The 26,736-nt window shown below is 43.9% G+C and overlaps 1 protein-coding gene across 1 annotated transcript in view; it reads right to left on the bottom strand.

Moving 5' to 3' along the window:
* Nucleotides 1-26,736, bottom strand: part of ttn.2 (titin, tandem duplicate 2) — a 202,854-nt gene that overhangs the window by 167,702 nt on the left and 8,416 nt on the right. Inside the window, exons 4-44 of the mRNA XM_037110653.1 lie at nucleotides 26,439-26,542; nucleotides 25,736-25,939; nucleotides 23,946-24,233; nucleotides 23,678-23,760; nucleotides 23,072-23,286; nucleotides 22,872-22,947; nucleotides 22,593-22,748; nucleotides 22,211-22,312; nucleotides 21,034-21,282; nucleotides 20,825-20,938; nucleotides 20,263-20,508; nucleotides 19,893-19,952; nucleotides 19,059-19,317; nucleotides 18,817-18,889; nucleotides 18,532-18,729; nucleotides 18,257-18,399; nucleotides 17,970-18,118; nucleotides 17,647-17,874; nucleotides 17,268-17,509; nucleotides 16,617-16,849; nucleotides 16,367-16,531; nucleotides 16,059-16,227; nucleotides 14,241-15,937; nucleotides 13,868-14,149; nucleotides 13,513-13,779; nucleotides 12,332-12,604; nucleotides 11,976-12,239; nucleotides 11,628-11,888; nucleotides 11,284-11,544; nucleotides 10,613-10,876; nucleotides 10,256-10,516; nucleotides 9,328-9,588; nucleotides 8,923-9,183; nucleotides 8,519-8,663; nucleotides 8,262-8,430; nucleotides 7,934-8,165; nucleotides 7,530-7,814; nucleotides 7,315-7,440; nucleotides 7,012-7,200; nucleotides 5,879-6,262; nucleotides 4,402-4,452 (exon numbers count right to left, since the gene is read on the bottom strand). Coding sequence (XP_036966548.1) covers nucleotides 4,402-4,452; nucleotides 5,879-6,262; nucleotides 7,012-7,200; nucleotides 7,315-7,440; nucleotides 7,530-7,814; nucleotides 7,934-8,165; nucleotides 8,262-8,430; nucleotides 8,519-8,663; nucleotides 8,923-9,183; nucleotides 9,328-9,588; nucleotides 10,256-10,516; nucleotides 10,613-10,876; nucleotides 11,284-11,544; nucleotides 11,628-11,888; nucleotides 11,976-12,239; nucleotides 12,332-12,604; nucleotides 13,513-13,779; nucleotides 13,868-14,149; nucleotides 14,241-15,937; nucleotides 16,059-16,227; nucleotides 16,367-16,531; nucleotides 16,617-16,849; nucleotides 17,268-17,509; nucleotides 17,647-17,874; nucleotides 17,970-18,118; nucleotides 18,257-18,399; nucleotides 18,532-18,729; nucleotides 18,817-18,889; nucleotides 19,059-19,317; nucleotides 19,893-19,952; nucleotides 20,263-20,508; nucleotides 20,825-20,938; nucleotides 21,034-21,282; nucleotides 22,211-22,312; nucleotides 22,593-22,748; nucleotides 22,872-22,947; nucleotides 23,072-23,286; nucleotides 23,678-23,760; nucleotides 23,946-24,233; nucleotides 25,736-25,939; nucleotides 26,439-26,529 — 9,676 coding nt within the window. The 5' untranslated portion in view covers nucleotides 26,530-26,542. The remainder of the gene's footprint in view (nucleotides 1-4,401; nucleotides 4,453-5,878; nucleotides 6,263-7,011; nucleotides 7,201-7,314; nucleotides 7,441-7,529; nucleotides 7,815-7,933; nucleotides 8,166-8,261; nucleotides 8,431-8,518; nucleotides 8,664-8,922; nucleotides 9,184-9,327; nucleotides 9,589-10,255; nucleotides 10,517-10,612; nucleotides 10,877-11,283; nucleotides 11,545-11,627; nucleotides 11,889-11,975; nucleotides 12,240-12,331; nucleotides 12,605-13,512; nucleotides 13,780-13,867; nucleotides 14,150-14,240; nucleotides 15,938-16,058; nucleotides 16,228-16,366; nucleotides 16,532-16,616; nucleotides 16,850-17,267; nucleotides 17,510-17,646; nucleotides 17,875-17,969; nucleotides 18,119-18,256; nucleotides 18,400-18,531; nucleotides 18,730-18,816; nucleotides 18,890-19,058; nucleotides 19,318-19,892; nucleotides 19,953-20,262; nucleotides 20,509-20,824; nucleotides 20,939-21,033; nucleotides 21,283-22,210; nucleotides 22,313-22,592; nucleotides 22,749-22,871; nucleotides 22,948-23,071; nucleotides 23,287-23,677; nucleotides 23,761-23,945; nucleotides 24,234-25,735; nucleotides 25,940-26,438; nucleotides 26,543-26,736) is intronic.

The following is a 26,736-nucleotide window of genomic DNA, read 5'->3' as shown; positions in this document are numbered from 1 at the left end:
GAATGGTGGAACATGGGACTCAAATGGCAACCCAGAGGCAGATTGTTTACCTTGATGGTCCAAAGCCCACTCAGATTCCAGTTCAACCACTTCCTCTTGTTCGACAACATCTTCTTGCCATTTCCGGATGCGCTGAGCCATTGCCTCCTCCTCACTAACAAAGTACTCACTGTCCCTCTGTAACCTAGTCTCACGACCCTCTGTTGGCAGATCAGGTGACCACTGCAGGCTATCACCCTGCCGATCTTGGAAACCAGTTGGAACTGACTCACTCAAAAGGAACTTCTCTTTGGCTGTTATTCCTGGGGCTGGCTTCCTGCTGCGAACCGCTTCAGCTTGTAGAGTTGAGTCTGAAGCAGAGGCTTCCGTAATATTTCTTCCAACCTCACTTGTCTTCTCTGCCTGGACCGCTGAGTAACCCTCCCAGTTGGACCCAAGTTTCACATCTTGTTCCATCAGAACATCTTGTTGCCATTTCATTATCCGCTGAGTCAAGGCCTCCTCTTCACTGACAAGCTTCTCACTCTCATTCTTCAATTCAGAGAGATTCTCCCTTGACAGCTGGAGCTCACGCTCTTCTCTGGTCTTCTCAAACAACATCTTTTCTGCTCTGGCTTTTGTTTTAGGAGATTCCTCAGCCTGTATTTCTGCTGCTCTAGCTTTTGTTCTTGGGGATTTTTGTGCCAGCATGACTGATGATTCATTTTCCAATTCTCCAGGTCTGGCTTTCGTTTTGGCTTTAAGCAAGGGAGCAGAGCTTTCCTGCTCTACTCTACCTTTAACGTCATGTGATTTTGGTGTTGACATGGCAGCATGGTCATGAGTTTTCTCCAACACCTCCTGCTGTGTGTAAATGTGTCCCTCAGGCTCCATGTACTGTGTATCTGCCTGCATAGACAGATCAGTTTCAGTTCCAGGTGTTTCCTCTTCTGACATGCGCATGCCTTGCTGCCATTTCCTGATCCGCAGGGCCAGGAGTTTTTCCTCACACTGCATCCTTTCAGCATCCAGGCTCTTTTCATACTGAGCCCTCAAGGACTCGCCTGCACACTCCTCTTCATATGGCTCAACTGGTTGTGCTGCTATGCGATCTGGTGTTTCAGCTTCACCGAGGAACGTCTCTTTGCAAGTTTCGACTGGCCTTGACCTGGGTGACTCTCTGAGTCTGGACTCTGCCCTGGCTTTTGCTCTAGGCGACCAATGTACTTCCATTTCTTCTGCTCTGGTTTTTAATCTGGGGGATTTTTGTGCCGGCATCAATGATGCCTCACCTTCCACCTCTTCTAATCTGGCTTCCATTGTGGGAGACATTTCTGCTTCCTCTCCTCTGGCTTTTACTTTTGGTGATTTGGTTGTCGACACAGTTGCAGCTTCAGGATCTGACAACTTTGCTTTCATTCTTGGTGATGTATGGAAAGAGGAGGGCAATGCCTCAGTTTCTACAGTTACTCTTTTCTCCACCAAGTCCTGCTGGGTGTAAATATTCCCAGCAGGATCCATGTACTGTGTCTCTCCTGGCATAGGCAGATCAGTTTCAGGGTGAAATGTCTCCTCTTCTGACATCCTACTGCCTTGCTGCCATTTCCTGATCCGCAGAGCTAGGAGTTTTTCCTCACATTCCATTCGATCAGCCTCCAGGCTCTTTTCATACTGAGCCCTCAAAGAATCCTCTGCACACTCGCCTTCATATGGCTCACTTGTTTTTGTTCTTGCTGTGTCTTCTTTTGTAAGAGCTTCTCTATGGTACTTTTCCCTGATTGATGTCATTGGTTTGTCCCCTTGATCAGGCACAATAGAGTATGGGACCTTAGCATTTGTACCCTCGGCTGTTTGGTCATCAACTGCACCATGATGCTCACTTACCAACTGCTTGAATCCAACATCTGCCCGAGATTCAACAAAGCTCTCGACTTTTCTATCCACTAGTGTATCAACCAACTCACCTCTCATGATCTGAATGGCCCTGCTTCTGGACTGAGGCTCAAACGAATGCCTCACACGATGCTGAGAGGGCACACTGCTTGAAGTTTTACCGTGAAGCTCCTTATGACTCTCCCCCAAATCGAAGGGTCGATTGAAATGCTGGACATCAGGCAGAGAGGCAGGCTTGACCCTGAGCCTCTCCACGTAATCTGCGTAGCTTGACTCACTGGCAACTGATTCTGCCTCAAACTCAGAGGAGGACATGGTAGAAATAGAAAGCCTCTTCTTCTGTTTGACAGCTTTTTGAAGCGTGGTAAGTTTTGTTCTTACCTCATTGTGAAGGCTCTCAGTGTCACTGAACCTCTCGCTGTATCTGTCACTGCACCTGTCACTAAATTTGTCACTGAACCTGGCACCGGTGCGCCGGTCACAGTAGATATCACTGAATCTGTCGTTAAAGCGCTCAGACCTGTCAAACATAGGGGGAGGGGATGGGGCGCGCTCGGAGGCAGTCTCCAGACATTTGGAATCTTTCTGTGATGGTTTTTCTTTTGAATGAGAACCTGACCTAAAGTACACGCTTCGCACCAGGGAGCTTGTTGATCGAGATCTTCCTTTATGGACTTTGGACATTTTGTCAAATGGAGACCCGACACACCTGAGGTCAACCCTAATCTTCCTCTCTTTCCTCTCCTCTGCCATGGTGTCCATGCTTTCATGGGCTTTGGCAGAGCGTTTAACAAAGCCCAGGTAGTTAGCAGACTGCTCTTCCCTAAGTGACACCAGAAGTGATGCTGTGGACTCAGCAGAGCCCTCTGTGTTTAAAGCCATAACCTTATAACTGCCCGAGTCCTTCTCTTTGATAGTATCAATAACCAGACTGGTAATGTGCATGTGCATCTTGCTGTCAGTACAGATCCTACGTCTACGCTCTTTAGGAATAGATTTGTTATTATGAAACCAAAGGATAGTTGGTGGAGGAAAAGCAACCAGTTTACACTTAAACTCCACTGCTTCCCCCTCCAGGACTGATTGAAACTTGAGTTTCTTGGTGAAAGACGGCTTTATGTTCTCCGTCCAGGAGGTGATGGATGAAGTTCTGCTGGAGCAGCGGTTGGCCGACACCAGGCCATGATCTAGGAAGTCCTCAGTGTCAGAGAAGGCTCCTCTCAGCTGTTGAGTAGTGGTGAGTTCTGCGATGCTGTGCGGTGTTCCTTCTTTGCCTTCTTGATAAAACAGCTCTGAAAATAGAAACAGAGAACTGTGAGAACAACTCAGCCCCCAGGGGTAAAAATAGAGAAAAGGATTTGAATGAATCATTAATGGAAATATTAAATGCATGCTGGGAGTCACAATGCCATAAGAAATAATTTCACTCACCATATTTGTTCGAATAAACGCAAGACTTGATTCTTTTTATTAGAAACCTGCAGGAGGTTTTGATCCTTCGTCTGTGGAAATTTCTTCAAAACATAAATTATTTTATTGTTATTAAAAAAGAAAGCATAATTCCAAGATGGGCTGCTAACATTCGCTTGTCTTGCTTTTTGATAGTTGCTTTGGCTTTATGCTGGAATATTCCTTACCTGACTTGCAGACAGGAGAATAAACGCCCTTTCTAATCCTTAAACTTGGAAGGATACATGATGCACAAGTATCTCTGAGAAGCAAAGCTCTCCAAAACATATTTCAGATTACAAACTAAACAAATGAAGCTGTAAAATTGGGTGAGAAGGCGTTTATTCGAACTAATATAGTTTACTGGTGTTATTTAGAAGGCAAACCACAGGAATGACATCCCACTATCTGCAAGCCAGGCTTAGAAATATTTTGCAGGAGGAAGGTATCAGTTCCAGATGCAGTAAACCTCCATATCTTTTAAAGGGCACTTCAAGTCCGGAAGCTTTAAAAGATACACATCCTGCGCATTTTCTGGGAAAAGATCAGAGGAACCTTCATGCCAAAACGAAACGACTTTTGGATGCAAACCGCAAGTGTCAAAAACTGGTACAAGCAAGTTCTACCAGCGCTCGCCTGGGGGAAACCATGGATTATCATCGGAGTAAGAGCAGGTAGAATAATACAGAAAATAGGAATTTTTTATCATGACACATTGAGAAGACATGCAGCTGTGGAAATTCAAAGATCACTTCAAGGGACAGTTCAACATAATGACATATTCAAAAACACTTAAAGCAGTCTGTGAATGCAGGCCAACTATAATCCATAATACATGCACCCACACATCTGTTTTTATTCTCCACTTTCTCAACAGTTTCTTCTCTAAAAAGAAAAAAACATCTTCAATGAGTAAAAGCTTGGACCAAAGTTACCTGCTGACAGACTACTTTCGCAGTGGAAAATCAATCAGGTAAGTCTGGGTTAAACTGTCCCTTTTCTGCTAAGCCTGCAATTCATATGTGACAATAATGTGGTGATTTTTATATGTGATGGATCAGAAATCTGATGTGATCTTACCTTTGACTTCTTGCTCAATCTTGGCTTCAATCTGCTCTCTCACATGAGTCACTGTGATGGAAAAAAACAACAAGAATTTAGTTTTCATCAGCACACCGATCCCACGTTGGATGAATCCAGTGATCACCTTCAAACCTGGATCAAAAACATTCAAATTCAAAAGGCGAATAGACTTGAGACGTTTGTGCCTCGCTGGTGAGAAATTAAACAATGCAAACCTTGTAAGAACAATAACATGATATAACATAGAAGCAGAATGAATCAGACAAAGAAGGGTTTGAGTTTCTTGGAGGATGGAGGTACAACAGAGAGGGTATACATGTGAGTTTCATGCATTTCCAGAGTTTTCCTATGCAAGAGAGGAAGAGGAAGGTGAGGACGAAGAGGATGAAGGGTGAAGAGGCTGGAGAGGTGAGTTTGTTCCTGTGGGGAAGGTTGAGGAAGGTGGAGAAGAAGAGAGAGGTGATGATCCCAGGGTTCAAACAAACTGGTGCATTCATGAACGAAGTGGTTCGTCTTTGTGGAACTGTGAGGTTAGTCAACTCCAGAGGAGGGCAGAGGGATGTCCCGATCGTGTTTAGTTTGATCACTTTACCTTAAGTTTTGCAAGATGCTGCTCCTGAGCAATGATGTCAATAATGACCAGAACATCATTTGCAGAACAGTTTGATAGCACAGTTGATGTTTGACCTTATGGATATAAAATAAACTTGTATTTGTTTACCATTTCTAAAATATCTACAATTATTATGTAGGTATTATTGTTCTGTGTGTACACAAATATGAGCAACCAACAATTATTTCCATTGTCATTTAATATGCCTTTTAATTTCACAATTAATAGATTAATGTTTTAGTCTATAAAATGAAGAAATTCAGAAAAAATCAAAGAGACAAATAACAAAGAAAAGCAGCAAATTCTCACATGCACACATTAATAATTGGGCTAGAAATATTATTGCTGATTTAAACAATGGAAAGCGTCAAGCGTCTGACCAAATTATATTCATTAGTTTATTCTATTATATGTATTTCTGCTATATTTTTCTGTTTCAATGATTTAAAACAACAAAAGATGTATTATTCATAATATAGTTTCTTGATGATTTGCTCTTTTTTCTTACTCATCAAGTAAAAGATGTTAGTAAAAGGGACCCAAGAGTTTGTGCAGTTTGACTTAAGACTTATGGTTGTTTTTCATTATGTTTTTATCACATTTCTGTTTGATTCTGACATATTGGCGTCATCTGTCTTTTTATAGCTGCCTGTCTTGGCCAAAATATTTTATTTGTGAGGATTTCCTAGTTCAAAGATAGTGTAGCAAACTTTCATTAAAATTGTGCAAATTGGTTCGGGACATCCCCTCAAGAGTTTTGCCGGGAGACAGTAAAGAGGTGTTCGAGGAGGGTGAATTAATCTTGCAGGAAGAGTGTGGTTTCAGGGGGAACCTGCTGCAGCCAAAGGATCCAGAAGTTACCTTCTTCTTCTTTGGTTATGGTGAGGGTGGCGGAGCATGCGGCCTCTCCGGCGTTATTGGCTGCCCTGCAGGTGTACTGGCCCGCATGTTCCCAGAAAGCATCGACTATGATGAGCATGGCACAGTTTGTCATCTCATCGAAATGAAACACCACGTTCTTCGTGGGAACGACTGGCTGCCGGTTGTGGAACCAGCTTATCTCGGGCTTCGGCAGGCCGGACACACATGCATGAAAGCGGGCCACCTCCCCGTGTGGCACAGTGCAGCTTGTGAGTGGCTGGATGAAAACTGGCTTTTGGCCGATGGAAGGTTTCTTTACACTGGTGAGGCTGGTGGAGATATGCCACTGAGACTCAGCAGGACTGTCCGCTGTTTGTTTTTGCCCTGAAAGGAAGCACGTTCATTGACTTTGTATGCATTATTTGATTGACATTCAGCCCAGTCAGCACAATGTTGGTGATTTTCAGCTTGAATCCATTCTGTGTGGTGGAAACACATTTTTTCTCATTAAATCTGACACAAAAAAGTGTCCTCATCAGAAAACTGTTTTTAAATGACCATTTTCTGACAAATTATTCTCTGGCAATGTGATGACTATAATTTTCTGCCAAGTCTCTTACAGAGAAGTGTGAGTCAGTCGTTTAACGCATCTGACTTTGGAGACAAAACACAGTAGAGGGGCAAAGTTAAATGTAAATGCATTTGGTGAAATCCTTCTGTTTCTATGGCTCTTTGCAAACTGATGTATGTAATTTATTATAATCACAATAATGTCAAAATTAATGGACTTCATCCAGAGTGTGGCAGTGGCATTAGTTTGTCATCATTTGTAACCAACCTAAAAGTTAACCGTAAAAATGACATCAGAAAACAATAATGAACAAGAACAGAAAAGAGTCTTAATTTAACTCACACAACAAAGATTTAGTGTAACTTCAAAAGCATGATGATTAAACCTCAAGCACAGTGCTCAAACTCATCATCCAAAGACAGGTTTTTACCATCTTAAGAATATAGCCAGAGTCCGCCCGTTTCTCTCTCAGGCCAGCACAGAGGTGCTGATGCATGGAGGCTGCTGTTGCCTTCTGTTAATTACTCTTACAGCTCAGGGGTAAAAACTGCATTCTTCTTACCGTCCAGTGTCAGAGTGGCGGAGCAGGACACCCTGCCAGCGTTGTTGGTGGCCACGCAGGTGTACTCGCCCTCGTCCTCCGGGTAAACTCTGGAGATCTCCAGCTGACAGCTGTCGTCAAACTGAGACATCCTGAAGAAGTCTGACTGCTTGATCTCTTTGTCCTTGTGGAACCAGCTGATCTTCACATCTGGACAGAGGACGAAGGACAAAAGTGAGTGTAAAACAAGGAGCTGACACTTATTTCAACTCTGGTTCAAAGCCAGTTCATCACTAATCTTTAAGTAAGATTTAGTTTTCTTACCATCTCCGCGGACTCTGCACTGGAAGCGAGCTGATTCTCCCTCGCTGGCTGAAGTGCTGGTAATGGGTGAGATGACGACTGGAGGAGCGACGGTAGCAGCAGAGTCTGGAGAAACCACTTCTGACACTGTAAAACGCATACACAAAACTGGTAAATTGAAATTCCTCCCCTGTCCATATTTTTCTGCCTTCCACAGAAAGAACACCTTCTCTTACCTTCCACGTTGAGTGAAGCAGTGCTCGTGGCGGTGCCACAGTCATTCTTGGCCTCGCAGTTGTAGACGGCAGCATCCTCGGGGAATACTTCGATCAGCAGCAGCGAGTGCTCATTGCCATCGTGGAGGAACTTGCATTTGAAGCCCGGAGACAGAGCCTGGGAGTTCTTGTACCAGAAGACCTGAGGCTGAGGAACACCAGTCACCTGCACTGAGAAGCGAGCAGGTTTACCAGCCTCCACTGACTGGGGCTCCATGTGGCGAATGATCTGAGGCGGCTCCGGGACTGAAAAGAGTGAAGAAAAATCTTAATAAAAGCCTTAATGTAATCCCTGAGGAAAATAGTATTTCACGTGATTATTTCCATCAGTCAGTCTGTGTTAATAATCTTCCTGTTGGACTCACTGTTGACCCGGAGGTGCATGGTGCTCCTGTTTTTGCCGGCAATGAAGGTGTACTCCCCGGCGTCACTCCTGTAGGTCTCAGAGATGGTGAGGCGGTGCAGTTTCCTGATGGTCACATAGTTGAACCTCTCCTCCACTGAGAACTGGATCTCCACGCCGTTTCTCAACCAGCGACCCTCCACGTCGTCCTCGTTCACCTCAAACTCGAAGGTGGCTCTGTGTTTCTCCAGAACCTACAAGAGAGGATGGCAAGACTTAGATTTAGAAACACTGAATCAACACTAAAACCTGCATATTGATCTTTTTGGCTAAAAGCGAGTCTGTCTCACCGTGATTTCCCGCTCAGCAGGTTCAGAGATCCTGATGTCTCGACCCTCCACAATCAGCTGGGCCTTGGAGACGCTGGATCCTGCCACCACAGAATACTGTCCAGCATCAGACATACGAACTGTCTGGATCATCAGACGGTGAACGTACTTCTCTGCTGTGACAGTGTACCTATGAACACGACACCAGAAATGACCCTCAGTTCTTATGTAACTTTTTAAAATGCTGCTGCTGAGTTGGTTATTTGAAGATGTAATACCTCTCCTCAGACATGTCCAGCTCCTGACCGTCCTTCATCCACATCACCTGAATGTTTGGCTCAGAAACCTCACATTCAAAAATCGCCTTCTTCTTCTCTGTGATCTTTATGTCCTTGATTTTCTTGGTGAATTCGATCACACGAGCTGAAAGCAAAAGAAAAACATTGCAGTGATCATTTCAAATAATTATCTAAATTTGAGAAATAATACATGAAAAAACTGCTGATAAAAAGCACAAAGTATATGACTTCAGCAGTGTGTCAAACAGGCTTCATCACAGGTTGAATTTCAGATAACAGATATTTTGGGCCTAAACACTCGTCCATCAAATCTGCCTGTCTGTTATTCAATTCATTTTTTAAGGCTTGTGTAAGATGTCGGTCACAGTGACGTGTCACTTTACCTTCAACGAACAGGTTTGCGGTGGTGGCTGCAGAGCCGGCCACAAACTGGTACTCTCCTCCGTCTCCAAAGTGAACATTTCGAATGGTGAGTGAGTGTGTGAGCTGCCGGCTGCGGACTTGACATCTTTCAGACGACTTGACCTCCACGCCGTTCTTCAGCCATTTGTAGGTGATGCCCTCGTAGTTGACGGTGACCTCGAAGGTGATGGTGTCTCTCTCCTGAGCATTCAGGTCCTTCAGCATGGAGGTGATCAGGACGGCTGGAGGCGACAGAGAACAGGTGGGGATGAAAAACTCAAATACTACAAAAACTTTCTGTTAAAGAATTTCTTCTGAATTGTGGTTGATTGTATTATCATCGTTTTTGTGTAATTTGACTGGATATAACCTGGAGGTTTTCTTACGATTAACAGTGAGCGTTGCAGACACTCGGTCGTTCCCGCAGATGAAGGTGTACTCAGCAGAGTCGTCCCTGCTGGTGTTCATGATCTTCAGCTGGTGGAGTTTTCCCTGAACCACGATCCTGAACTTCTCGCTCATCTCAATCTCCACTCCATCTTTCAGCCAGGTGGACGGCACGTTGAAGTGAGAAACTTCACACTCAAACGAGGCCACCTGCGTCTCTGGAACCGCCACACTCTTCATGGGTTTGGTGACTCGCAGAGCTGCAACAAAAACGCAAAAAACAGAAGAAATTAGAAGAATTACACTAAATATTTGATACATATTCATTTTCCATCTCTACTATTCCAATTGAGTATTTTACACTTTTCACATATATTTACAAATTTAAGTTTCTATGTGTAATTTATAAAATAAGCATTACTTAAATGTATCACTTAAAATGCAAATTTTGTCAAAGTGTATAAATATTCTTCTATGAAGTTTAAGTTATTTTCCACCTATGCATCAAAAGTGCTCAGTTCTATTTAAAGTAGAATCTGTTAAATGAATGAAAACATCTATACTTTCATTTAGAATGAAACTAACTCACAAATAATTTACGTTAGAAAATGACATTTTCTGCTAACGTTTATAAATACCTGTTAAAATATGTTGAATGTAGTAATTGTAAGTATTTAGAGAAAAGACAATTCAGTTTAATTTCAGGTCTTATTTTCTCTTTCATATTCACACTAAAAAATTGTGACAGAACATTTTTTTACATAAATGTTTAAAAAAATCTGAACTTTAAAAACAAATTACAATTATAACATTCTACTAAATGGTTGATCAAACAGTGGATTACAAATTCAAATGTATTCTTTGTCTAGTCCTGTTTTTATTAACTTAATTGTTTAGATTATAATTAAAATGCTAAACATTACGTACCCTCCACATTGAGTGTGGCGGTGCACTGCAGGTGTCCGACCACAGCGGTGTAGTCTCCTGCGTTGCTGCTGTCGACGTTCTGCAGGATCAGCTTGTGAGCTTTACGCTCCGACAGAATCTTACACTTGTCGCTGGGCTTCAGCTCCACACCTTTAAACATCCACCTGACGGGGATGTTGTCGTGTGATAGGCTCATCTCAAAGGATGCGGTGCCGTCCAACAGTGAGGTCACGTCCTTAATCTTCTTGATGATTTTGATTGCTGCCAAGAAGCAGATAAAAGCAAAAACAGTTTAAAATATTGAAATGCAACATGAGGGCATGAATTGAACCTTTACAATAGATCAGTGATACTCACTCTCTACGTTGAGCCTGGCGTTGGCAGACAGTTTACCCAGTTTGAAAGAATAAACTGTCTCGTCCAGTGTGTTGCAGTTCTTGACCTTCAGTGTGTGGACCATGCCGTCGGTGGTGATCTCATACTTGTCACTGTTTTGCAGCTCCACACCGTTCTTGATCCACTGGGATCCTTTGACACTGGAGTGGGTGAGCTCCAGCGAGAACACCGCCTCCTGGGTCTCCGTCACTGTCTGGTTCCTCAGAGTCTTCTTGATCTTTACCGCTGTAGATGAACAGACATACTGATTATTAATCCACTTTTGAAAGATCAAGAGCAGTGCGGCAAAAAAAGTTCAGTTACGTCCTTCAGGTGGTATTAGAGGAAACATTTATGGGTCTTCCAGAGGGCAGGAAAGTGAGTAGTCTAGTCTGGATTGATTAGAATTCACTTTCCAAAAAAGACACATTCTCTCAATGTGTGCTTTACACATTTCTCAGAGTTGTCTTGAGTTAAAACTTGTTCTGCTGATAACACCACTGTAAATATCAGGGTGTTGTGAATATTCACAGGAAATTGCCTGTAATTCTGACAAGTAACTGCCATATTTTGATCCTGCATACCATCTTTAAATACATCTTTTTACATTTTATAACAACATGGAAACTTAGTAAGTGTGCTGGGCAGCTTACCCTCAACCCTGAGGTTAGCGGTGGTTTTGGAGTTGGCCACCTGGTAGCTGTACTCTCCGACATCCTGGGGCCTGGTGATGACGATGATGAGGCGTCTGACGGCTCCCTTCACCTCGCTCACCACGTTCTCACTGAAGTCCACAGGATGACCCTCCTTCAGCCACTTGCCCTCAGCATTGGCGTTGGCAACCTCACACTCAAGCTCAGCTGTCTGAGACTCTGCCACCGTCACGTCCTGCAGGGGCCGTGTGATGGCTCCACCTGGTGGCAGCACAAGGAAACACTGAATGTTTAAACGTACTCATTTGACTAAACAAATTATCTCTCATGGAGTTTAGACATACCGGAGACAGTGAGCTTGGCGCTGGATGTCTTTTCACCAGCGTGGAACATGTACTGTCCCTCCTCGTCCTTCATGGCATCAATGACTGTCAAAGAGTGATTCTTGCCCTTGGACTCCATCTTGTATTTGGGTCCTGATTTGAGCTGCTGGTTCCTGAATGTCCAGACGGGGTCAATACCGGTGTGGGAAACTTCAACATTAAAGGTGACATTCTGGGACTCTGAGCACACTTTGTCCTCCATGTGCTTCACAATGTGCACCTCTGTAAAAAACAACAACATGGTTAGAACCATAACAGTAATTGGGATTTAAAAACAAGATCCTGGGAAAACAAAAATTCAAGTCTTACTTTCGATAGTCAGGCTGCAGCTGGTGTCGACCTTGCCAACCACCAGTTTGTAGTGTCCTTCATCAGAGGCAAAGGTCCTGGCAAAGACCAGACGCTGTTTGGCTCCCTTGGCCACCATCTGTACTCTGTCGCTGGCTGTCAGCAGTTTGTCGTTGTGGTACCATTTGACTGAGCTGATGTCCTGAGCGGAGATCTTGGCCTCCAGAACAGCTTTAGTGCCTTCAATGGAGGAGACGTCCTTCAGTGGCACCACAATGCCGATAGCTGCGAGGAAACACAATAAAATGGGTTAAGTGTGTTCTAGTGATTGTTAGAGGTGAGTATCATGAAAGTCTGACACTAATACTGACTCTTACTTTGAACACTTAGTTTGCCCGAGGTGGAGATGTCTTGGGCAGGAACCACAAAAGAGTAAGAAGCAGCATCTTCTGTGCTGACATTTTCCAGCAGCAGCTTGTGAACCTGCTTGTCGATGACGATGTGGACACGGTCCGAAGCAGAGATGGCCTGGCCGCTCTTCATCCAGGTTCCCTCTACGTTCTCCTGGGAGAACCTGACCTCCAGCTGAGCGATGTCACCCTCACACACAGTGAGGTCGGTCAAGGGCTGCATCAAGGTCACAGGGCGCACTGAAGGTGGAGAAATCACATCATTAAGAGGGCTGAGTTTAAAAAGCAAATTCCAACTGAAATGGGTCTGCCCTAGAAATATCCCATAATATTTCATCTCTTCTTGTTGATGCATGTCAGGCCCTAAGTGTACTGGAATGCACCTCGTAGACTAGAAATCTATACTGGAATGGCCAGAAAGGTTGTTGAAAACTGGAAAGTTTATTTTTTTACTTTCATTTTATTCCTTTGTTGAAACACACAGACTCATTACTGTCTTGTTCATACTTCAGCATCTTTAATAATTAGATGGCGTAATCAACAACATCCAATTATTATCCCCATAGGCAGATTTAATAAATAAATTACGGACACTATAAAACCTCTGACATATTCTATGTTTGACTCAAAATATGAGTTGGCTATATTAGAAGATAAAAGGACAGATAAGTAAACACCAAGTTACATAAAATATGAAGTAACTAAAAAATTAAAAATATGACTTTATGCTATAAGCTTTTTAATTGCGGAACAGTATTCAACAACTTGCCCAACAAAATTCGACACACATTTTGATATTGAAAAACATATGTTTTGATGTATTTTTGCCCATCTCTGAATGTCAATTCACACATTTTTAATCACTTAAATTCTTAATTATTAACACCCCAATTGTAACTGAAATATCTGTAACTAAATCAAAATTGAAAATCTAAACAAACCGGTAAACTGTGAATCAACATCAAATGTATTCAGGAAATCAGTGGCAATACTGAACTGTAATTATTACCAATTATTATCAGCAGAACTCAGAAAATGAATAAATTCACAAGAGACTTGAGAAAAGCAGAGAATACTGCTAATAGAAAACTCATGACTACAGTGGGCGAACCACTGGCTTCCCATCTCTACTCTGTAAAGTTACTTACATTTCATCTTCAGTGAGGCACTGGTCCTCAGATCTCCACACACAAATGAATATTTCCCCTGGTCTTCTTTCCTGACATCCTTTACGGACAGGCTGTGTCTGCCACGGCGGGAGGACATGATGTATTTACTGCTGGGAGAGAGTTCCTTATCTCCAAAGAACCAGCTGCCCTCAGCATCCTCACGAGAAAGCTCAACCTCAAACTCTCCAGCGTAGGTCTCTGGAACCTCAATGCTCTCCATGTGTTTGATGAGCTCCAGGGCAGCACCTGGATACAGAACGATATCAGAGAACCGTTATCTATAAATCAATCCAAAGAAACAAGTGGATGAAAAGATGCTGGGTGTTAAGATTACCTTCTACATAAAGCCTTGCACTCGTCCTGATGCTCTCATCATCCACAACCACACAAGTGTATTCAGCATCGTCCTTCATTTCAATCACCAGCACAGACAGGAAGTGGACCTTTCTGTCAGAGTGCATCCTATATTTGTCTCCGGAGAAGATCTCCACGTTGTTCTTGAGCCATTTGACTTTGACGAAGGGTTCGTTGGTTTCACACTCAAAGGTCACCATGGTGTCCTTCTCATTGGCACTGCTATCCTCGAGGCGTTGGGTAAAATTAACTGTTGCCTTGGCTGCAATGAGAACATACAGTGAGACTTGGACATAAATTGGGATGTAAAAAGGAACATATTACAGGAGCTATTTTTTCTAAAATAACTTTACCTTGCACAAGCAGGAAGGCGTGGCTTGAGGCCTCGCCAGCCACATTCATGGCTTTGACCATGATGCTGGCAGAGTCCTCGACTGTGACGTCTCTGATCACCAGTTCACACACATGATCCTCAGGCCAATACCAGTAAATACGGTCAGACTTTTCCACTAGAATGCCGTTCTTGAACCACTGGCACTCAGGTTCCGGTCTGCCGACGACTCTGACATGGAAACGGACCTCATCCATCGGGGACACTGTCTTGCTTGTGATACGTTCCAGGATCTTGGGTGCTTCCATGCTGGGGGAGAGCTGGACCCTCTCTGGTTTGATTGTTGGGATGGTGACTTTGCCCTGTTCCTCCAACTTCTTCCTCTCAGCTTCTTCTTTCTCTTTCAAATGATGAAGCAGCTCCTCCTTAGTCTTCTTCAGCAGACCTTCATAAGACTCGTCCCGCTTGCGAGACTTGAATTCCACGGCAGAGATGGACTCATAGAAACCTTCCTCTGTCCTACGCTTGAACTTGCTCTTCAGTTCATCTGTCTCCTCTGAGGTTTTCTCGTGAACAATTCTCTGTGCCTTACGCAGCGTAACAACTTCCCTTTCCTCCGAGCCCTCACGAGGTCGGTCAGCCTTCACAACATCGAATCCGACTCTGCCAGGCTCATGTGCGGCCTCTGCAGGCCTCGATTCTGGGGCACGACGCAGTACAGATCTAAAGTCCTCCTTCTGTTGGATCTCTAGCTTCACAGTGTGCTCAGTTGTGCCTAGAGGGTTGTCTGCAACCACCCTGACCTCTCCTGAGTCATAGGACTTGACGTCGACAATCTCCAGGTAGTAAATACCATCATAACGAAGTCTGTATCTCTTGCTCTTGCGGATAAGTTGTCCGTTGAGATACCAGTTAACTTTGGGTGCTGGATAACCGGTCACTCTGCAACGGAATCGTGCAATGTCACCTTCCACGACTCTGGCTGGCTCGGGAACTAGGACAATGTCAGGTTTGGTCTTCTCATACTCGTCGTCGGTGCTGACTCCTGCAGGTCCCCCCTCGTGAGCCATTCGCTCAATCTCTTCCATTCTGTGTGGTGCCCTCCTGCCTTCAGGAAGCTGTGATTCCTCAATGAGGCCTTTCTCATCCTTGACAATCAGGGTGGCTGAAGTCTGGTCGACTCCAAACTTGTTCGAGGCTCTGCAGGTGATGACACCACTGTCTCTGGCGTAAGCGGCTTCATAATCAAGACTGCAGTATCCAAATTCATTAACCATGCGCAACCTGTTTGCAGCAGCCAGAGGTTTGCCATCATGCAGCCACTCCACTACCATGGTGGGGTCACCGATAGGTGTCAGTCTGCACTCAAAATGAGCGGGACCGAAGCGCTTCATTCTGATAGATGTCAGCTTCTTCTTGAACTGCGGTTTCTGCTGCTTCTCTTTGTCGTAAAGGTCACCCTCCTCCCACTGCTCCTGACCATATCGCATATGAAGGGGCTCCAGCTCAGGAGCTGCGATCTCTTTGGCTTTGTAGGTGCCTTTGGTAATGATGAGCTTCCTCTCAGCTTGAGGAGCGCTGAAGTCGACCTCCACATTGACTCTGCAGCGAGTGGTGTCTCTGCCAGCCTTGTTAATGGCTGTAGCAGTGTACCAGGCACTGTCTGAGCCAGCTGCTGAGGGAAGCTGGAATTTGGCCTCTCCTCTGGTTCCTTCAATCCTGAAATACATAACCATTCAGATATACTGGTGAGAAAATCTTCATCAACTACTCACAAGTTTTACATACGTGAGTCTAAATATTAGAAAATCTTTCATCGTCAAAATTCAAAGATACATACTTGATTTGTGGGTGCTTCTGTGGGGTGATAATGTCACTGTTTTTGAGCCAGACAATGTCAGGCAGGGGATTTCCAATGGCTTTGACAGCCAACTCAACCAGAGTGCCCTGTTTTACAGTGATGTTCTTCAGCTTCTCGACAAACTGAGGACGTGCGAGGCTTTCTCTAGCTGTGGGTGGTGAAACACAAAAGCACAACACAGCATTTTATTATAAGATCATTTTTGAAGTTTAGCTGAGTTGCTTGGTGAAGGCAGTGATATACAGTACATTTAACAGATCATCCCACCAAGTCTGACACAAGCTTACCATCAACAGTAAGATTCACAGAGACAGACGTGCGTCCAGCTCTGTTCTGAGCAACAACAGTCCACTCTCCGGAGTCTTTTGGCATGGCTGGGACAATGATCAGGGACTGGATACCATCCTCTTTAATCACTATCTTGTGGGTGTAGTCGTTGACCACTTGTTGTCCTTAAAACATGAGTAAATAGTTTAACAACTGGCCAACACATCAGATAAAAGGTGCATTCCTTAGGATTTGTCTTGTTTTTCTTACCATTGTGGAACCAGTATGTTTCTGGCATAGGTCTGCCAACAACCTTTAAGTCAAATCTGGCAGTTTGCCCCTCAGAACACTTTATCGAGGAAGGCTTCATGACAAACACGGGTTTGTAGAGTCTTTCCAGCTGAGCCTCATCGGTATCATCAAGCCTGCGGGCAGGAGAGCGTCCAGGAGAACGGCTGGAGGAACGGCCAGGTGAGCGGCTCATGGAACGAGGAGATGTGGATCTGAAAGAGTAGGAGAGTAGTCAGTATCACAGTGGTAATGAAATTAAAGAGACCTACAGAAACTTCTCCATAATCAGTTAGTGTTTACACATCAAGCAGTTTTAAAGCAGCAACAGCAGAACTTATAGTTCTCGACCAACTCCTGTGGGAAACATCAGACTCCATAGCTGCTAAAACGTCACTACATTCACTACATAACTACCTAGTCGCTAATGTCTGTGTTGTTATTTTTTATTTTATTTTTCACTCTGACACAAAAGCAAAGCTGTGGGAGTGATAAGGGTGAAACAAAACAGGAAAGTTAAAGGAGATAAAATCAAAACAATGAGCTGGACTTGTGGCCTATGTTGGAGAACTTCTGATGCTTTTGATTGAGCTAATACCAATATTCCTTAAGTCTGAGAATAATAAACCGTACCTGATCCTCTGCATTGGTGGCTGTGGTGTATATCTCTGAGGTGTCACAGCTCCAGATGGCTCGATGTAGAGCTTTCCAGAGCTGACAGAATTTCCCTTCATGTTAGATGCAAAGGCCGTATATACGCCCTCATCCTCTGGCAGCACCACAGGCAGACGAAGACTGGCTCGTCCATCCTGCAGAACCTCCATCTGGTAACGGCCACCAGCTCTGATGCGCTGGCCGTCTTTGTACCAAGCAATCTGACAGAAGACAGAAGATAGCGTGACATACCAATTTAATGTTTAGCTGACTTAGGTAAAGGTATCTTCCCTGATACAGAAAGAAACTTCTGGACTAACTACCAAAAGCTTTATGGTAAGATTTCCAAGGTACAGACCTTTGGCAGTGGTGTTCCCCCCATCTTGCAGTGGAAAGTGACACCCATTCCATCCATAATCCTGTAGTTCTTGACCGGTGTTTCGAAGACCGGCTGCACTGCCTCCTCCTCTGCAACAGTCACCATCAGCTCTCCATCCTCTGTCACCAGCTCTCTGTAAGTAATCCTCATGATACGGAGCTCAATCTCTTGGATGATCCTCTCTTCAAAGGCCGAAACAAGAAACTCCTGCAAGAAAAGTAAGGTATGTTTAACATTAAAGACCAGAAAGGGGATTACTAACTCTTCTGTATGATCTTAGTATCACAGAACTATGGAAGTACCGTTTCTGAGACAAAGCTCATGGGGGTTGTCACCCTCCTCTGTTCCATTTCATATTGACTCACAACCACAGAGGGCTCCTGAATCACTGTCGTCGTCACTTCAGTTTTATATGTCACGTCATGCTGCTTCATATAGGCTTCATATTCCTCTGTAAACACATAGCATAAATACTGTGAGCCACTGGACCAACAAAGTTTTCCTCAGTGCTTTCAAATGATTTTCTAAACAAAAGTCAGATATGAAATGATAGAAATCCCTGGACAGACAGACAAAAGGATGCTGATACCTTCCTCCAGCAGGTTGGCGGAGGCTGAGGCTTCTCCATGTGGATTCTTGATGAAGATGGCATATTCTCCAGCATCATCAGCAAAGGTCATAGAGATCTCCAGTTTACATTCTCCAGTCTCCTTCTTGTAGGCAACTTTATATCTAATGACAAAAACCAAAACAATATTTGTAAACACAGGGACATGATCTTGGGAAATTGGGGGGACTGGAAGCAGCTTATGCAAAGGTTTTGAAATTCAAACTTAATAAGAGAAACTAATAGGAGGTTTGTACCTGTATCCAGTCGTGAGTGGCACACCACTCTTTTTCCAGATGATGTGAGGTTTAGGGTTTCCTCCAATCTGGCATTCAAAGACGACACTTCCTCCCTCCACCAGCTTCTGTGCGGTCGGTTTCTTGATGAAGAAGGGAGCAGCAGACTCTCCTGTAGTCACCTCTGCCACCATCTGTTCTTTTGTCTGGATGGAAACACTGAAAGGAACCAACAGCCTGATCAAACACTGCAGCTGTGGAAGTGATTAGGCCGACTGGTTACCAATGAATCAGACTTGAACTCACGTTTTCTCTTGAGTGATTTGACCAATTTCAGTTACAGCTGTGGTTTCCTCTCTGCTCTCAATTTCTTCTGACACTGCAAGAGAGTAAGTTGTCAAAACAATGATATAAATCTAAATTAAGTGGCCCAATTTAGCCTAAAAAATGGGTAAATTAATTGTTTATCCTGTCCGTTTCTCTTGATTCACTATTTTGGTTAGTAAGACTCAAAAGGCCTCTGTTTTTTTTTAATCCATCACAGTTACCTTTGACAAGCAGGTAGCAGGAAGTGCTGACGGTTCCAGCCTCGCTGGTGGCAGTGCAGCTGAAGCGGCCGCTGTCCTCAGCGAACGCCTCGCGGATCACCATCCGTGCAAATCCGCTCTTGTAGGTTATCTGGAAGTCAATGGAGCTCTCGATCTGGTAGTCCTCTCTGAACCACATGATGACGGGAGTGGGGTGGCCACTGATCTGACACTCCAGTGTCACTGACTCACCCTCGGTCACAGTCACGTTCTTCAGGCCCTGAACAGGAAATAAGAAGTGACACCTTCAGACAAATGTTTCAGTTTAGAGGGTAACTGCTTTGAAACTGGATCCACTGGATGTGTACATGTGTTAACTGCTTACTAGTTTTGAACGGATGAAGTTTGGGCTGCAGGTAAGAATGTTATTTTCTTGATAAACTGATTCATTCAGTCTTTCGAATATCATATAAGAGTGAAACATAATAATTTTAATGATAAACGTTTCTAATAGCTCAATGTGGTGCCTTCAAATTTCTTTTTTTGTCTGACCAATCCACAGCTACTCCACTGACAATTTCTGCTGAGTTTTTTTAATTAGTCGTTTGGTGCCATAAAATGTGTTGAAACGTCAAGATTTACAGCTGGTTTAACAACACAGCTGTTCCACTGCATAACCACTACTGTTCAGTCTCTGACTCAGGTCACCAGCACAAGATGGCAACGCTTGTATTTGAGATATTTCAACTTCATTTTTGTACAGATGGAAGAAGTGGAGACGTATCATCCAACACATTTTAAATCCACGCACGTTATGTCTAATTCATAGTGGACATGGACATGGGAAGTACTCACAGCGATAAGAGTTGGAGGAACAACCTGCTCCTGAGCTCTTGTGGGCACAGCAACCGCCTCCTAAGGAAAAATAACAACACGAGTCAAACCTCATCAAAGACAGAAAACAACAAGGCGTTTTCTCAGTGGTTTCTGTGAGGATGGAGGGGTGGAAGCCTGTTATAACAGATAAAAACCCTGCAGAGAAGACAGAGAGATGAAGGTCAACAGGTGAAGACAGGAAGAAGAAGAACAGGAGGAAGAGGATTCTTCATGAGGCAGATGAATGGTAGCGTGTGATTGGCTGAAGAGAGGAAGCGCAGGTGAGAGTCCACACAGGGTTAAATCAGGGAAAGTGAAGGGAGGACTACAGCGAAGGATTCGAACCAACCTGAGGTTCCCAGTCCTCAAACTCCTCCTCACTCACTGCGTAAGCTCCGCCCGCCTGTAACTCAAACTGACTCTGATATCTGACGTCTTTGAATGGTGGGGGGAGGGGCTCTGGTGTCACTCGCACCTCCACCGCCGCTCTGCGGGATGGACTTGGAGACTTGACTGGTTTGATGATCTTTCTGGCAGTGTGGGGAGATCTTAACTCTTTGTGCAGAGTAGCGATAGCAGAGCCAGCGATGGACACCTGACCGAGCCAATGAGAACAGCGTTAAGAATCAAAAACAAACGTCCACGTTCATCTGAGGATTAGTGACCGGAAACAACAGGGAGCGAAATTCTTAGTGAAAGAAGGAGTTCATTTTCCCATCACTGCGATGCTGTGGTAGACTCCAAGAGAAAAAGTGATGAAATAGTTTAAGATGGGTGATACGGTGAGGAGAAATCCAAAGTGAATCACACCACATAACAAACCAGTGGAGGGTGTGTTAAGATGTGCGTGTGTTAAAGATGAAATGGAGGATTTTGGGTGATGACGACGGGCCTGCAGCTCCTCTTCTTACCTCGTGGCTTGTTTCATGTTTAGGGACGGAAACTTTAGAAACTGTGAAATGTGGAACTGGGGACGGGGCAACACCCGTGTCCACATGGGTTTGGAGTTCTGTTGTTCTCTGAATCTGGAGTAACCAACAGAGTTTATTGAGCGGGTAAGAAAACTGAGACCCTATTGTCAGATATCATATCGATTATGAATTCAGTAAACTCCTCCGACCTGTGAGACCTGGACTGTGCGCTGCTCTGAGCTCGCAGTTACAGCAGCTGTCGGTTCAGCAGGAGATGTTTTTGTCACAACAACATGTTTCTCTGCAGCCATTTCTCTGCCCTGCTGCTTTATCTCCACCTCTAAAGCCTCCTCCTCTTCAGCTACACCACCCTCCCCATGTACAGGCAGGCGGACACGAGCGAGGTCAACGGCAGCCATCACTGTGGCCACCGCCTCAGCTTTTTTCCCTCCCTCAGCCTGGAGACACAAGGAGGAGCTCTTAGATCTCAGGTCATCCATATAAGGAGTTCTGAACGGGAGGAACTTGACAAAGGCTGGAAAAATACTATACAAGTAGAAGAATAAAAGAATATTCAAGCAGAAACATTCATCATCACTGAATCACTGAGCCCATGCATCATGCAGTTTACTCTTGTTAGTGTGAAGCGAAGAAAAGATGAACGTCATCATTAAAAGAAAAACAGACAATGGAAGAAATAGGGAGCTGTTCAGTGATGGCGGGTCCAACAGTTGCTCCACTAAAAGTAAAGAAATAAACCATCCAAATCTCCCATCTTGTCATATTTACACACAGTGGTGTGCTGAGTTTTATCAACGTAGCTTCTAGTTTTAACTATTGCATGTGTATCGTGCAAAAACTGAAAATGAAAAGAGGTCCAAGTGTCACCTTTCCTTATCAGCGCTTTCAAAATGTGGTGTCCCACAAGTCTCTATAGTTGGCCCATTTTAATTTAGTTTAAATATGCCACAACTACAACAGTTTCTCATTTCTATCATTCTTATGCTGATAACACCTAATTGTATGTCTGTAAATCTTGGCGTCCTTCACTGCCGCCTTGCATGTTATAAAGCCTTTAAAAACCCAGTTCTGTACATTTTCGTAACTTATTACCTCAAATGTAATATGTTGTTTTCTATATATTTTGTGGCAAAGTTTAGGCTGGGAGTGGAGTTTTTAACCTTGCCATCAAGGGCAGGCTGGTGCTGTTACAGTGAAAATAGCTCATCCTCTGGGGAGCAGGAATGTGCTCATTCCAAGCAACATTAGGAAAGTGACTGAAGTGGGGAAAAAAGAGTAAACAAAGCAGAAAAAATGAAAAAAGATGAATGAAGGGAGAGTCTGAAGAGCTGGTGGTGTGATGGAGGCAGACAGTTGGGGGTCTACCTGCTCTCTGGACTCAGGTGGCCCCCGGCTACGAGCCTGATCCACAGCTGCCACCACTGTAGCCACAGCCTCGCTCTTATCGTCGTGGGAAACATGCTCTACCTGACGCATTCACAGCACATCAACACATCAGCACATGTTCAATCTGCCACCGACACATAAGCAGAGCAGGACCAAGGCACTGTGTCACCTCGTGACATTCAGTTAGTTCAATTATAGCTTATTGTACATGTGTGCTGTTGACTTCAGTCTGCTGCTACATTCATGTTCACACTCCAGACAAGTCCACTATGACTGTGGTATTCTTACTTCCTTGAATGACTCTGAAAGATTTGCTGGTTAAACTTTGCATGCAGCTTCACACTGTCTTTTCCATCCTCACCTCTCTGGTGGCGGTGACCTGCTGCTCCCAGTGCTTCTCCATATGTAGCTGGGTGGCGCTACTTACACTGGTCATGCTGCTCATAGTGGTGTAGCTAGCTTCTGCCATATAGTCTCCCTGCTTCCAGGGGGGCAAAACCTCTGCAGAGCCAGATACCTGCAAGAGGGGGACAGCATGATGGTGGTGGTTACTATAATCTGATAGACCTGGAGCAGAAGTTCTGAGGTCTGTGGTTTTGGTGAGTGTGGAATCTTAAACCGCTGAACTTTGTGTTCTCACCTGTTTCCTGGTCAGTGAAGGAGACTTGACTGGTCTGATGGGAGAGACAGACACTCTGGTGGAGGGAGAAACAGGTCTGCAGACAACAAAGATGTTGATTACCATGTGCTCACATCCATTTCTCATTTCTAAAACAAACACTTCATCATTTTTGTCACTTCTGTATCATCTGTAGAATCCACCAGTGGCAGTAGTCGTACCTGACAGGTTGGGGCGTCGGCCCTTTCACGTGTCTGACAGGTGAGGGCGACTGCTGGCGTCCTCCTGACACTTTGGAAACGAAGGACGGTGGGGACTTGGAGGTCGGCTTTGGGGGAACCCGTGGAGGGGTTTTGTGAGCCATATGTTGAGTCATCATTCCTCCTTCTACACGCATCTCCATCATGGTGGCGGCTTGGAAACTGGCCTCCACCTTCTGGGGAGTAAAAAAAAAAAACATTCAAAATGACTTCACACAATTCACCACCACAAGAACTCCACACTATATTTAACATCTTTATATATGCAGAAAATTCTCAGCCCCAAACATTAGAATGTGTAATGTAAAACAGATCCAACAGCAAGAGGATAATGACTGCATTTGACATTTTGGGGGAACTGTGCACATAAACAATTACACAATGAATAACATTTCTATATTTTGATGTTGAATCAGTCTCACTGACTTATCTGGATAACCTTGTGGAAAGAGTTCATCTTACATGAGTTTCAGATTTTTAAGGGTTCTAAGTTTAACTTAACGTTAACCAGATAACTCGATAAAACTGCTTCTTGGACAGCCCCAGCTTGTTTTCAGTATGTCTCACCCTCTGAACTCTGGTCTGGGCAGATGCCATCTGTGATGTGGACACAATAGTCTTGGTTTTCTTCATAGGTACAGCTTCCTCACCTGCAGCAAATACACATAGATTTAGATCTTGACACGAATAACAGCTTCTACACCTCGATTACTCATGTTTTCTGGTGCTGTTAAAGATGTTTCTTATAAAAACACATTTCTCATTCTCCACTTCTTGATTATGTCTGACCATGAACAGCAGTTTAGTTCAAATTCATAATGTTTGAGGGTCTCACCCTGAACCAGCAGTTCAGCTGTGGAGGTGGCCCGTCCGCTGCTGTTTGTTGCAGTCACTGAATATGTCCCAGAATCCTCTGGGAAAGCCTCGGCGATCAGCAGACTGTACAGGTCTCCCTCCTGGAGGATCCTGAAGTCGGCTGAGCTCTGGATCTCAGCTCCCTCTCTGTAGAACTTCACCACAGGTGTTGGGATTCCTGTGACTTTGACATCCAGCCTCACCTGGCTGCCCTGTCTCACTGTGGAGCTCTGCAGTCTCTGAAGGAAATTTGGAGGTGCCGTCTCGGCTGCAGGGACAGAGAACATGTCTTGTTAGCCTGATTTTAATGATGACATGTTCACTTAGAAGAAATCACATGGGCTTCAGGATTTTTTCTTTCAAGAGAGACCTGAGACTCATAAATCTGTCAATGAAACTGATGGTTAAAAGAGCAAAACCACTTTTTGCTTCCTACATAACAAACTTCAAACCATACTTCTATACAGAATTAAATACCGAGCATGAGAAAGGATTCTAAAAAAAGTTTAGATGGCAGGCTTTGTAATCAAGTTTTTAAATCAATAGTTTGATTCTGTATGTCTGATTTGATTTTCTTGTGTTAAAGGATGATTCTGATTCTTGAATGACAAGACTAATCCTAAATGTTTGGAGGGGTCAGCAAGAGTGACATGGGAACCATTTAAAGTTATGACAGTACAGCTGGGGAGAATAGAAACATTGAGAACAAAATGTCTTATCTACATTTAAAATAAGTCTTAAAAGAGTGTGGGTTGGAGTAGAATCAGATGCTGTAAAACTGTCATCAGTGTAAAGACAGACAGACTATTGTTATTTTCATGGCTTCACTAACTGATTATTTATTCAGTTTGAAATATATCAGACAAAAGGTGAAAATAACTGGTGAATTTGGAACCAGAAAATACTAAGAAACAAAAACCATTATCAAAGTTGTTCCTCAGTAATTTTCTCTTTATCAAATAAACAATTGACCAGCTAATCATGTAAGAGCTTCACATCTTAACTTTCATTTGAGTTCTACGATCCTTGTGGGAAAATACAATCTCACACGAAGACTGAACCAGCTTGAGAAGATTCCAGTATTCCAGTGTTCTCTGCATTGGATGGCGTAGGAGTGACCTGCCCTGACTCTGTCAAGTAATCATTGCCTTCGTTGGCTGGACTGGTTAAGGTGGAGTGATGATTTGTTACGGCAGGAGTGTCAGGGTAAGTCAATCCTTCGCCATTCTAGAAAACAAAAATCCACTTCCAGGACAGAAAAATAGACCCAGCATGATGTTTATATGAACATAGTAACAGATGAAGATCAATTTGACCTCTGAACTCTCTTTTTCATATGTTTCTGCTGATTTATTATAAACTAGTTGACATGTGGAGTTTTGTAATTGCGGACTCAGACATGAGCTCTTTACTGGTTCAAGTTGTCCACTCAATAAACTTGGGATTCCTCTTAAGGAAAGCTATGCTGCAACAGCTGCATCTATATCTGTTTTATCACTGGATTAAGTAACAGGCCACGCCCCTCGGCTGAGAGCAGGATAAATTTAGACTCAAACTAAGGCGCAGAAAGACAATCACGCTGATATCAGACACAAATGTTTCACTTTTTTTTTCACTCTTTGTGGTCATTTTGCATTTCTTTGTAACTGTTTGATACTTTCTAAAAAGAAGATATGTTAGGCGACCCATGAAACCTCAGGCCACTGGATTTGGACCTGGTAGGGTCAAGCAATAACCTGCCCATTAGTGGCCCACAGTGAGAGGTCTCACCTGTAACAAGGAGTTCAGCGGTGCTCGTGGCTTGTCCAGCACCATTGGTAGCTCTGACGGAAAATCTTCCGCTGTGTGCGGCAGTCACAGCGGGGATTCTCAGAACAGCGCGGCCGTCGCTGAACGAGATCTGAATGCCGGGCAAAGCGGCGGTGGAAAGAACCTGGCCATCACGAAACCAGCTCACCTCAGGAACTGGAGAACCTAGACAGGAAAAAGAACCACAGCGGTCAGAGAGACCACAGATCTTTAAATTTCTGATGTGAACTGCTCATCTAATATTCTAGCTGACTGTTGCTACAATAACCCAACACTACATCTAGCATTACTTATGCTGTTATGTGGCTACACACATTAACAGTTTCCCCCTCCATTCTTTAGGCCAAGCAACAGTTTTAGATTAGTTTAATCTAATCCAAATTGATAACAATCTTTTCATTTGATTCTGAGGAGGACAGAGCAGGTAAGTGTTTCAAGGAGAACAACATCTCATTAAACATTTAATAACAATGACTTTGACACCTTTAATTAGCCCATGAGCTAACTTAAGCATCCATCAAACCAAAGAAACGTTTAGTTATAATATCATGAAATTTAAAAACTAACAGGATAAGAACTTAAAGATGAATTGTTTTAGAGTGCATTAAAAACAGGTTATGAAAATAAATTTGACATCTGAACTGTGAGTCAGAAAGCTTCTTACCACTAACTTGAGCCTCGAACGTCGCGGCACTACCCTCAAGTGCCACGACGCTCTGCAGCGGCTGTGTGAATGTTGGCGCCTGTGTTGACATGTTGGTTGGCACCCTGCAGACAAGACAGAGACGATTAAAGAAATGGTCAGAACAGAAGAGGAAAACCTGAGTAAGAGCAATATGAAAAATGTGAAAAGACAATTACTGTAAAGTTGGCAAATTACAACTCCACAACAAGTTCTATTTCTCAAACTGCACCAAAGGAAACCACAACCTTTCTTTAATGGTTCACACTGCCAGTTTCTC

Source organism: Acanthopagrus latus, chromosome 9 (assembly GCF_904848185.1).
Source record: "Acanthopagrus latus isolate v.2019 chromosome 9, fAcaLat1.1, whole genome shotgun sequence".
Lineage (NCBI taxonomy): Eukaryota > Metazoa > Chordata > Actinopteri > Spariformes > Sparidae > Acanthopagrus > Acanthopagrus latus.
The sequence above is the reverse complement of the archived record's forward strand: the minus strand, read 5'-3'. Positions and strand labels throughout refer to the sequence as shown.